This window comes from Actinia tenebrosa, unplaced genomic scaffold (assembly GCF_029948245.1).
Source record: "Actinia tenebrosa isolate PJP-AT-01 unplaced genomic scaffold, QUT_ActTen_1.0 PGA_scaffold7__59_contigs__length_16204524, whole genome shotgun sequence".
In the NCBI taxonomy this organism is placed as follows: Eukaryota; Metazoa; Cnidaria; class Anthozoa; order Actiniaria; family Actiniidae; genus Actinia; species Actinia tenebrosa.
Window position 1 is genome coordinate 9,403,251 of NW_028292584.1, and position 12,089 is coordinate 9,415,339.

A 12,089-nucleotide genomic window follows, 5' to 3' on the forward strand; every position below is an offset into this window, starting at 1 on the left:
AGCCTCTTTTCTCATCTACCATATCCCTGGATTTCTTCCAAATAAATATTACATTTCTGTAATAAGTACTTTCTTCAATTTGGTCCAGCTTAGTCTACCTTGAGCTCTCGGACAGTAAACAGTGAAAAATGCAGTTCAGATCTGTGAAGGAGCCGAAGCTTTTGAATAGCTTATTTCACTTTTTCCTGGTATTTGTTGTCTCAAGTTTCTTCATAGGCACTCGGGGTACTCAGATGAATGATGTTGATCCATGCAAGGCGTACCGAGAAATCAACGATCCATACCGAAGTATTAAAAGCAGGCTAAAAGAAGGAATGAGAGCAAATTGTGACTACGACCTGGAAGAAGGATGGTATAAATTTACAAGTATTGTTGGTGGACAGATACCAACAACCAGGCCGGAACCCTTTCACTGTAACACTATAGCACCGATCTGGTTAAAAGGAGAGCTTCCAAAGAAGGGAAAACAAAAATATGTCACTGCGTGTGTCAATTTGTTTAATCTGGCAGGTGGATGTAAAAGAAAGTTTTCGATGTCGGTCAAATACTGCGACGGCGGTGATGGTCAAGATGGTGAAGATTTCTATATCTATAGGCTTTCACCTGTGCGTGGATGTGCCATGGCGTATTGTGCAGGTGGGATCTAGTGAGACACACGAACGCTTACTTGTCATTTCCAATAGATCTCAACTTAACATATCTTAGACAGAAAACTCAGTGTTACTTATGAAATAAACGAGTCCATAGACTACGTACGAACAGTAAATATTTCCCCCTTAGGTTTGGTATCCTTGAAATCACTGACGCGTTCTGATTGGCTTTTAAGTAAGCCTCTATATATTGACCTTTTTTGTTTTCAAAGGCAACCAGACTCCGTGTCCAAGAGGAATGACTGGAATAGAACCCAACTGTAATGGTAATCTATATCTCTTCCAATATTGAAATATTGAAAATTGAACAAATATTTCACAAAGTAAACATCACACTAAGTAACATTAAGGGCCCACGATGACTCCATTTGTATAACAATACTTGAGACCACCATTAAAAAAATGTGGTTCATCAGCCAGATTTTTGCTATTAGGTGGTTTCGAAGCTGGTTAATGTTTGGGGAACCGATCTGTATATTTTTCTAGTTGAAATTGATCGAGAACAAATATTTTACATTTCTTCAGTCTCGAAGATTGTCAAGTTTCCATACACCCGTGTGCCTCGCCCAAAGGTTGATTACGTAAAAGACATAAATACTTTGGCCATGAGCTGCAAATTTCATTTCCCCCCTTGGAATAACGTTTCGTACGCTGTGGAATGGTTTGCGGATGGCCGATTGATTCGTACACAATGGATGTGCGTAGGTGTGAACAGTACGTGCGATCGGAAAAACTTGGAATCGATAGTAAACTATGGATCTTTTAAAATGGGTCAAAATGTAAGTGTCTTTTCGTTATTATTCTTTTTGTCTGTTTGTCTGTTTGTTTTTGGACCCAAAAATAGAAAGTCTAGAAAGTTAGCCTTCACTTACTGATATTTTCTGCAATTTTTTATGATGCGGTGGGTGCCTATTTTTTTGTTTTGGTGCATCCAAGGGAGGCTAGCATGTATTTGTATAAGCGATTAGGGTCGGCTTCATCTCAAGCTTAATACATGTTTTTTATTTCTATCATCGAGAAGTAAATTATAAAATTGTTCGATTTTTTAGCTGCAGTGTCGAATTTCAATGAAATATTCAACAAGTCCTGATAACAAATGGTCAGCTGCAAAGTACAGCAACAATTTCTACGTTGGAATCGAGGTACGTACGTTGCTACTTTTGAATTAAAATTTAATATAGATATTAACTTAAAGTTGGGAATGATTTGACAAATTAATGATTAAAAGCACAAGTTGAAATCAGGAATTTTTTTTACAGATCACTCCACGTGTAACACACATTGTTGTGAAAGAGTGTGACAGAAACTCCGATGTGACAATAAACTTAAGACCCACAGTTCCAATATACAACAATACCTACACACCAAAAGTTGATTACCTATCCCTATCGATTCTTGTTCCTAAAAAAGATAAAAATCAAAACAAAGCTGCTATAGATACTTGTAATGTAACATTAAAGACAGAAGACATTTCATCTGGAAAAGATATCACAATTAAAGGAATCTGCAATAACTTAAACGATGGTGTTTCACAATCAAGATTTTATTTTGTACCTGAAACTACTTATCTGCCTTGGAGAGATTATCGACCGCCAGCTTTGCTTGTAAGTACATTTACAGCTATATCTATGTATACGTGTATAATGGTAAAAAAAATAATGAAACTTTTACTGTTCACAACTTTTTTGGACGTTTTTAAACAAATTATTATCAATTTGATGTGCTTATTTTGCTCTGTAAAAAGCAAAACCATCCATATTTAAAATGCCCTTGCTATTTTTACGAATCACTGATGTTGATAATTTGTTCAAAAGTTCATACATTCGTATGGCAATCAGATGACAATGTCTGAACATTTTGGTGAATATAACACAAAGTATACCACGTGACACTTTAATACTAATATCGGCAGACCGTTGTAAAATACAGGTCGCATGATCCTACCTCCCTTAAAACGAGCAGTTTTGTCGAAATAACAAACGGAAATGAAAAGAGCATGCGGCATTAGTAGGGAAGCGGAGTTTCAGCTCATAATAAGCGAAACAGGAGGAATAGCATTAGATATAAAATTATTGAATGTTCTATAAGGATTTATATGGGAAAATGCGCTGGATGGCAAAGGCTACCAGCAGCCGACTTTTTTCCCATACAAATCCTTGTAAAATATTTGATTTTATATTTAATGTCATTTCAAACGTTCAAACATTTCAAACGTAGTTAACATCTAGAGCTGAAACCTCGCCCTTTTCCTAATTTGAGGTGCTCTTTTCCATTCTGGAGTTAATTTTGACACATTTGCTCGTTTTAAGGGGGATAGGGTCACGTGACCTGACCTGTGGTCTATTATGAGCATATGCTTCTCTTGAAAAAAAGGTTAAGCATTTGAATTACAAACATGAAGTAAATTCTATTTAAATCGTTTGTGGTTTTGGTTTTCAAAATGCACCCCGTAGCCCGTGATTCAGTTATCATGCTTGGTCCAATCAGCTGAATGAATCTCATGGATAAATCTCATTATTTAATTCATTGAATTCATTTTTCTTCTTTCTTCCAAGGTATGGATTAATACTACGGAAATAAAAACTTGCTCCGGTACTGGCGATCCACATTACAAGACATTTGATGGAAAGTAAATATTTATTTATTACTTTCACTCTTTTTTTAAAGATAAATAAGTTAATTCATCTAAAACCGCAACTGGCATAAAATAACCAACTTCTATGATAATAGACACTAATAATAATCCTAGTGCTTTTCGGCGAGGTAATGAATAAGGAAGGCAGAAGAATTATGTGCCAACTGTTGGCACGAAGTCATAGGTGAAGGTGAAGGCTACTAATCCGATAGCTTTATTGCTTTATTGTTGTCATTGTTGGCGTAACGATAAAGCAAGTTAGGAAAGGGTACATCTTTGTTGTTGTTGCTGTTGTTGGTATCATTTTCGTATTTGTTTTCATCGAGTTCAGTAAGTTATTTAAGCTATGATCATACTGTAAAAGGTCATTAGTAAAACCGACTCTCTGCCCTTTCCTTTTAGAGTTTTCCATTTTTACAAACCTGGCAACTATCTTATGTACAGCAACGCCAACAAAACTGTGGAGGTATGTAATATCCTAATCAGGAGCCTCCTAAACACAACTTACGTGTACACCTATTTTAAAAAACAGATTTCTGAATTCAGATATCCAACCGACAACGTTTTTTGAAATAGGTGTATAAAGCTATTTCCAAATCTGTTGGATACTGAATACTGAATAATGCATACTGCATTCCAAGATCAAAGGATATTGTGGGTCTCGTTAATTTGAAATAAAAAGTAAATATACAGCAATTAACTCTCTACTAATTATTATTAATCCTACTTTAGACAATATTACTATGACCCACAATGCACTTCGGTCTTGAAATGCGCTATTCGGTATTCAGTATTCAGTATTCAACCTTTTTTTAAATAGCTGTATAAGCTACCAATATGTGTATTACATTTAGCTTATAGAGGCCTTTATAATTACAGATATAAAAATTTTCTATAAAATCTTTGAAATAACGACAAAGATTCCCTTCTTTATTTTTCAGGTTCAAACCCGTCTTTGGACTTGTGGTGAAAGTCAAGTTTCGTGTCACTGTGGAGTCGCTATACGAGAAAAAAATGAGATTGTCGTTTTATCAGTTTGTAACGATGTACTTGTTCATAAATCTACTGAGTTCACTCCAATGACGTTAAGACGTAACAAAAATGGCTTTCATATAGTCAAAAAGAGCAAAGGTAGCTCTATGGTCTATGATGTAAGTGCGTGAAAATCACTGACATGCTTAGCTGGACTTTGGATAAAAAATGTAGTATTTCATTTATTAATAACTAGTGATATGTTTTAAGTTTTTTAATTGAATTATCGAGTATTTTTTCCATTATCATCTGATCATAGTTTATGATGTTATAGGTCTTTTTGCCGTCAGGTACTCGTGTCAAAGTGTCTCGTATAGATTGGGGTATCGACGTTTTCATTACAGCACCAGACACTGACAGAGGAAATGTTTTAGGACTTTGTGGTAACTTTGATGGAGATCCAAATAATGACCTAAAGGGGAGTGACGGTAAACTCTATGAAGACTCAAGAATACCGGGGCACCAACTCTTTGGGAGTACTTGGGAGTAAGTAATGAAAACATATAAAGTAGCACGCTCAATACAAACCGTTTTAAAAAGGTTTAAAATTTCACAAATCCATTCCGGATTAACTGAATCGAAAACTGATATCCATTTTCAAATACGTCCAAGTCCATTGGTTGTTGGAAGCCCAAAACCCAAGCGTCTGATGTTTAGCTAGTAGCCTTTAGATAGCTCATAATAATGGGGTGTAATTTATTTTCTTAAAACTTTTGACAGAATTTTCGGGAAGACATATTTTGAGACTTATCCGAATAAGTTTCCCGCGCAAATAGATGATGATGGGATGTTTTGCACATGTTTTCCAAAAGAAGCTAAAGAGAAAAGTTCAGACTGTAATACAGTAGGAAGTTACTATTTTGACTCGGAAGATAACAAACAACAAACCGATGACCCTGAGCAAAAGAAGAAGAAGAAGAAGAGATTCGCACACACTGACTGGTACAGTGATGACATCATTGATCATGAACCTCGTAGCTACTTTGTAGATGATCCACAAGTACAGCACGCTATGAACCGAATACGAAACAAGAGATCACTCAAGATAGTGATGTCAAACAAAGAAGCAACCGACTATTGTAGAAGTCATATAGAGGATACGAATGCAGGAAGGTCATGCAAAGATGTTTCAGGTGCAAGCATTGGAATTGCAATGGAACAATGTATTGCTGATTTAGAGGTAAAGTCGTACTTGCGAACGATTACTAATCGTTCTACACTCAGAATGACTAAAACATGTTTTAACTTGCGCTATACTTTTCACTTAAGGTGACTGCCTACTTTTGGAAAAAATATTAAACTTTTTTTAAAACTTCGATTTTCCGAATTGGAATTTAATGCTGATTCCAAATCTGGAAAGAAAAATTGGGTGTCCCGAGGTTGTTTTCGAGATAATCAGCATTAAATGGAAGCCTAAGCGCGAGCTCTTGGAGCAAAAGCCACCGGAAGTGATTAGAAAAAATTAAGATTCATAAGATAATAGTTATTTGCAGACTCTATGATTGCACGAATGAAGGCTATTCAATCATTCCAGAAACAATACGTGGATATTTTTGACAAAAAGATAAAGAGATACATTGGTTTGTCATATTTTGTAGTTTCGGTGCTCTTAGAAAATCTCATAAAGTTCGAACAAAATTCCCTACAAAAATCTATTTTTTCATGTGTTAGAATATCTAACTTTTTCTAAAATGTTGACATAACCTAGATTTTTAGGAGTTTATTCAAATAAGCTATTAAAAAATAGAGAGTCCCGTGCAAAATTTGAGGGGTTTGCCCCGTTGAAGCTCAAAGTGCGTATGGTTTTTCAATAAAATCTTGTAGATTTTTCAGCGGTTTTTGAGTGCGCGCTCATCATCGTGGGCTCAAATCGAACGTTCAAAAGTAGGCAGCCACCTTAAAAACTCAAATAAAACTTGACATTTTCAGTTAACTGGAGAACAAGCATATGCGTATTCAGCTTTTGACTTTATGGCTTACGAGTGTAAAGATGCTATTTTCAAGAATGTTTCACTCTACACAAAAAGTCCAGATGGTGACTTAGTACCTCCTACAGAATTAGTAAAAGACCTGTGTCCATCAGACTGTAGTGGACGTGGCAAGTGTAAGAACAGAACCTGTATATGTGACGAAGGTTACACTGCACTGGACTGTTCCATGGAGGTTGGTGCAGTACCTGAAGTACTGGGGTAAGTATGAAGAACTTATTATAACACCAATATCTGCAATAACTATAAAATCTTTGACAAGCAATTACTGTGAAATGTCATTCAACCGCAGCATCTACAACGGAGGACTTTGTGATCTTCGAGAACGTCCTTGCAGAAAAACTAATATCAAGGGCCAGTATTTCATTAGCTCGGAAAATCTGACCTGCCATGTTCAAGAAATCGAGGTATCTAATCTAGTCTTTGATTCACTAAACATTTTACTGTCTCATATCAGTGCTAATAAAAATAAATGTAATTTCTATAACCCAGTTACCTTCTATCACTTAGAACAGTAGTCACAAATTTAACAAATGGACATTAGTTTTTTATGTGTCTGTCCTCTTAATTATTGACGATAAATTGCGTCATCACATTGTCAAAGTAGTGTAGATCCGCATACTATTTTGACAATGTAATGACGAGATTTATTGTCAATAAGAGAACAGACACATAAAAAACTAATGTCTATTTGTTTTTTACGATAACAAAAACGATAAAAACTTCTCATTTTTACTGATCAAAACAACTAACGGAAAGAGCGCGCGCTCGTTGACGTCAGCTTTATCTGTCTGTCCTCTTATTGATGATAAAAAATAACCAATCAGAGCGCGAGAAATTTGTAAGTTATTGTAAAAAGTTCAATAGCAGTCAATCTTTCATGTTTCTAAATTTTTCATTTTCGTATCATGATATTTGTGAAGGTTTTCCCAGGTCCTTGGTCTCCCCGTGGACAACCTGTCAAATTACCTGGAGATATGTTCGATCTGTATGGTGTTAAATGCGACCTGCCTGATCCACCGACGAGACTTGGTGATTATGATCACGAGGGAACCCCTGCTGGGGGACTTATGATCTCAGTTTCTAACGATGGCTTCAATGCAAGTGTACAAAAGCTAAGACACGTGTCCTTCGATTCCAAGTGTATGAATTGCAGCAATTCAAGCATATGCGAACGTAAAGTGAGTACACACATACAGTACTTGTGTGATATTTTGCACCGTATGAACAGTTTGATTTTTTCCCGTTTCAGCCGAATTCCTGTCTGATCAGAGGACATTGTTTTGCTGCCAACGAACCCAACCCACGTGATTGGTGCCAGCAGTGCATACCCAGAGATGACCAGAATTCCTGGACTCGTAGGAAAAGTACATGCCTATGTCTTGTTTTATCATCACGACCAATGCACAAACAACCTTCATCACTGATTGTCATAACTTTTTTGTTGCTAACATTTTTACTTCAGTTAACCAGGCACCGAAGTTCACCACCAAGAAAATCATGTTTGCAGTTAAAGAAGAAGATCTCGTGATACAGCTGAAAGCAACAGACCCTGATAACCGTCCTGTAACATACTCTCTACTCAGTTCTACAGCTACTGGCCACACATTCAGTACAGCTGGTCTACTGAGATGGAAGGTTATATCGAATGAGAAGTTCACCTTCAAAGTGACTGACGAGTGTGGAGCGTTTGATACAACAGACATGAGAGTGCGTATAGTACAATGCCCGTGTCTGAATGGTGGCCAATGCGTACCTCACCCCTACCATCCACGGGGATCTGGTTTGTATCAGTGTAAATGCGTGAATGAATTCAGTGGAGACACATGCGAGAGGTGCCCTGGACTAGTCTGTAAGTAAATTAAACAAGATTTCGCATCAAAGGCAAAAGCTACGTTGCACGGCAAGGTCACGGTACAAAAATGACGACATTTGTGGAACACATCGCGCGAAATCAAAACTTATTAGATGAATATATTTGTTTTTGTTCCACACATAAGTGTTTCAAACTTTCTATTACACGTTAATTTCTTGTTTATACTACTGAGCAACCAATACACCAAATCAAACATGAATCGAATCGCTTAATTTTACAGGTCCTCCTCGAAACCTCAGTGTAACAACTTTAAGTTCAACCAAAATCCAAGTTGAATGGGTCGAGCCACAAGACAAAGCATTGGACTATTATCTTTTAGAGGTGTGGTTAAAACTTTAAAAATTCTAAATATATAATTAAATAAAACTGCAGCTATATTAATATATATATAACATATGGTTTCTAATAAGTGAATCTATGTTCTGACTCTTTAGTATGGTCCAAAGGAACAAAAACCAAAAATGCAACGTATATCAAAGACTATGACTAGCTACACTCTAACCGAGTTGCGAAAGTTTACAGATTATCGAATTGGCGTGTCTGTGGTGAATGCTGATCGAACAAAGAAAGTTGAAGTCTCAGCTAAAACAGCTGAAGATGGTAAGTATATATTAGTTTAAGAAAGTTTTATGCAACTTGTATTGTAATGGTAGTCAGATGATGGACTTAATTAAATGAAATGCATGATTGTATATTATTGGTGGAAAATTAAAATCATGAAGAAAAATTGCAATGACCGTATCTATGTGATAGCACCGTATTCCTCCAAGCATGTTAAATCATTTTTCTGACTTGAATAGACATTAATTTTTAAATTTTTCCCTCCAGTACCCGATGCTCCTCCACTTATAACCGACATCACTCCTATTAGCCATGATACCATGAAGGTCACATGGTCACCAATAGCCGAGGACAAACGCAACGGTATCATCAAAGGTTACAGAATCTACTACAAAGCAGGATTACCAGGCGGCAACTGGGGAAAGTGGAAGTCGCTTACTATAAGGGAAAAAGATGCTAAAAGTGCTATCGTTTCAAGGCTGAAGCCGGCTACTTCGTATTGCTTCAAGATGTCTGCTTTTACGAGAAAAGGACAGTATCGTCTCTGGATGACTTCGGAATGTTGGATGAAAAAAAGTAAGTGAATAGATTATGAATGAACTTATCATGTTATCCTTAAGGTTCCTACACACGATGCAACTGTTGTGTGCAATTAACGTTGAAAGTTGGCGAAGAAGAAGGAAGGTATGTACGTATCCACTTTTTCTTCACTACAAAAAAATTTATTGACACAGATTACGCAGAACGTATCTGGCGATATCGCGAAAGTCACCAGCATTGCATTTGCTATGAACATCACGCCATTGTCAGTAAAGTTGTTGACATGTACCTTCACACGATAAAATTTGTTGCGCATAACATTGCGGAAGTAGATCTCGATTCCAACGCTGCGGGCAACGTTGCGTAATATATTTGCACCAACCATGTGTTCAGTTGTGCCTTCATAGTGTAATTTACGATTAAAAGTGGTTGCACATGGTTAGAACACAATGTGCATTATATATAACGATAGAAGTCCTGATTATTATATTGTGATGGTCTGCAAATTACTTTGTAACATTTACTTTGTTCTTGTTTCACAGCGGCTTTATACATGGAGTGAAGAACGAACCCACAATGAAACGAAAGACCCTAAATGTGTGTGTGTATGAATGTATGTTTGATTTTCAACCAAAAGTTAGCCAAATATCTAGTATTAATGCTTACAATGTACACTATGATTTATATTTCACCGAAAACATTGTATTTAACATTAACCTTTACTAAAGTGTGTTTTTTAAATTACCCACAATGCACCCGATATATCGATATTCATTTTATTTACAGAATTTCTGCAAAGCGCTATATATAGATATATACACACACATTTTGAGATTTGGCATATACTGATAGCATATCTAGAGTATTCCCATCCAACACTTCAGTACCGTATGATCTTTTTGTTTTCAAAATCTTCATGACGTTATATTCGGCACCCACCTTCCCCCCCCCCCCCCCCTGTCCCTTTCGATTTGTATTCTTATCAAAACATACTCACCATGCAGCCAGTAGAATAGAACTGATGGATCAGTAGAAAAGTGAGCTGCAATAAAACGGGAACTACCTTGGCGACAGACTTGCGCTAAGCCAAGGCTTGCTGACTAACTGTCCATGGAACCATCTGTGCAATAACACAAAGTACCAGACTATTAACAAAAAATGTGATGTGATAAAGAAATAGGAGACGCGCGCGCGTGCTGTGTGCAGTCATAAAGCAAGCGGGGGTTGGCAGAACACGAGAGAAGTGTTAGGAAAAGTACGACGTGTAGCGTATTGCTTCTCGACACTTTTCGAGTGTTCTACCGATCCCCAAGTGCTTTATAACTCCACATAGCACAACAAGCAAGTTTATTTCTTTTATGAAATACAAATTACAATAACCGTTATTTTAGATAGAAATGACACTACTAAAAGTGCGCGCTCGTGCTGCATGTGCTCTCTTAAAGCACGCGCTCCCAACCAATCCGAGAACGCGAGATTCATAACAGTTTTTTTTAATACTTTTGCGAGAAAATTCCATGCTATACAGGTTTTATTGTTTGTCTCGTTGTTTCTTAACCAAATATTTTATTTTGTTAATTAATATTTGGTATTGTTTAAAAAATATTAAAATCAATTTATATTTTTTAGTTTATATTGCATGTACTCGTAATAATAGTCGAAACTCGTATTTTATTTTGTACCTTGCGTTCTTATTTAATTATAGGTAATGTGCGATTTACTTTCATTATCATTATCATTATGTAACATCAACATTCGATTGGTATCATTGGTTCTGATAATAATAATAATTAATAAACTTTATTAATGTCTCAAATCTTATAGCTTGGTACAATTGCTTTGCGCTAATCGGGGAGACCTAACGACTAAGCTAATTCGCAGCATTGTGAAAAATCACTCCCCCCCATCCCCCTCTGGTGAAAGATAAAAACAAAAACAACAACGAAAAACAACAACAACAAAGCACACAGACACACAAAGCAACCAAATTTGATTGAAATTTAAAGTAGTGAATGTCCCTTCTCTATTGTAAATTGAAGCACGGTTTGGATGTAAGATGTGTGTGCGTGTTTTGTGCTGGGCCTATGGGCACAGTACATTTGTTTTTGGTGAGTTAGGTATGATCGGAATTTAGTGTTACGAACATGAGACCTATATCGAAGATGCCATTGGTGGACCTCGTCATGATTGACATTGGTGAAACACGAGGTGAAAATGCACGTCGAGGGCATCAGATCGGGACACGGAGGAGTTGAAAGAGATTGAACATATGTGGTTTTCGTGGTAAGAGTGCCTTAATCCAACTTACTTTAAACTTAATTTGGTAGTATTCTAAGCAGATAATTAGAAACTGGAGCTGAATTAAAAACTTAAAATGCGATTTTTGTTTTTTTGATACAACTCGAATTAGTTACATAAACAAAAGATTATAAATGGACAGGCCATTAATTTCTACTACGTCATTGATGTAAAATAGTAGATTTTTGTTTTGGTTAGCTAAACGCCAGGGGTGGGGGTACTCCGCCAGAATTTGGGTAGGGGTGTTCCGCTGGGATTCTGAAAGGGGCACCCTGTTTATGACAAAAAAACCCAAATTTGTAGACCCTGTTTATGACAAAAGATATAATTAATTGCGCACTGAGTTCCCGTTTCAATTATCATGTCATCTCGCGTATCGTTTTTTTACGACCATACAAATAACCAGTTTCGGTCAATACGAAAGTAGAAACCCTGAATATGACAGGAAACTCAGGAAGAACTTGGAACTTGAGTGAAATTGCATACCCTGTTTATGACAAGAAGCTCGA

At 36.6% G+C, this 12,089-nt stretch overlaps 1 protein-coding gene across 1 annotated transcript; it reads left to right on the forward strand.

Annotated features, from left to right (window-relative positions):
- Window positions 1-107: 107 nt before the first annotated feature.
- LOC148905523 (von Willebrand factor D and EGF domain-containing protein-like) lies at window positions 108-10,234 on the forward strand. The gene is made up of 19 exons (XM_089040077.1): window positions 108-636; window positions 863-916; window positions 1,176-1,429; window positions 1,700-1,792; window positions 1,910-2,254; window positions 3,206-3,279; window positions 3,688-3,751; window positions 4,227-4,436; window positions 4,592-4,803; window positions 5,038-5,497; window positions 6,247-6,506; window positions 6,598-6,712; window positions 7,229-7,486; window positions 7,558-7,672; window positions 7,771-8,157; window positions 8,402-8,502; window positions 8,616-8,781; window positions 9,010-9,318; window positions 9,825-10,234. Exons 1-19 carry the CDS (start codon window positions 129-131, stop codon window positions 9,842-9,844), a joined length of 4,005 nt encoding a protein of 1,334 aa, XP_088896203.1. The 5' UTR covers window positions 108-128; the 3' UTR covers window positions 9,845-10,234.
- The last annotated feature ends 1,855 nt before the right edge of the window (window positions 10,235-12,089 follow it).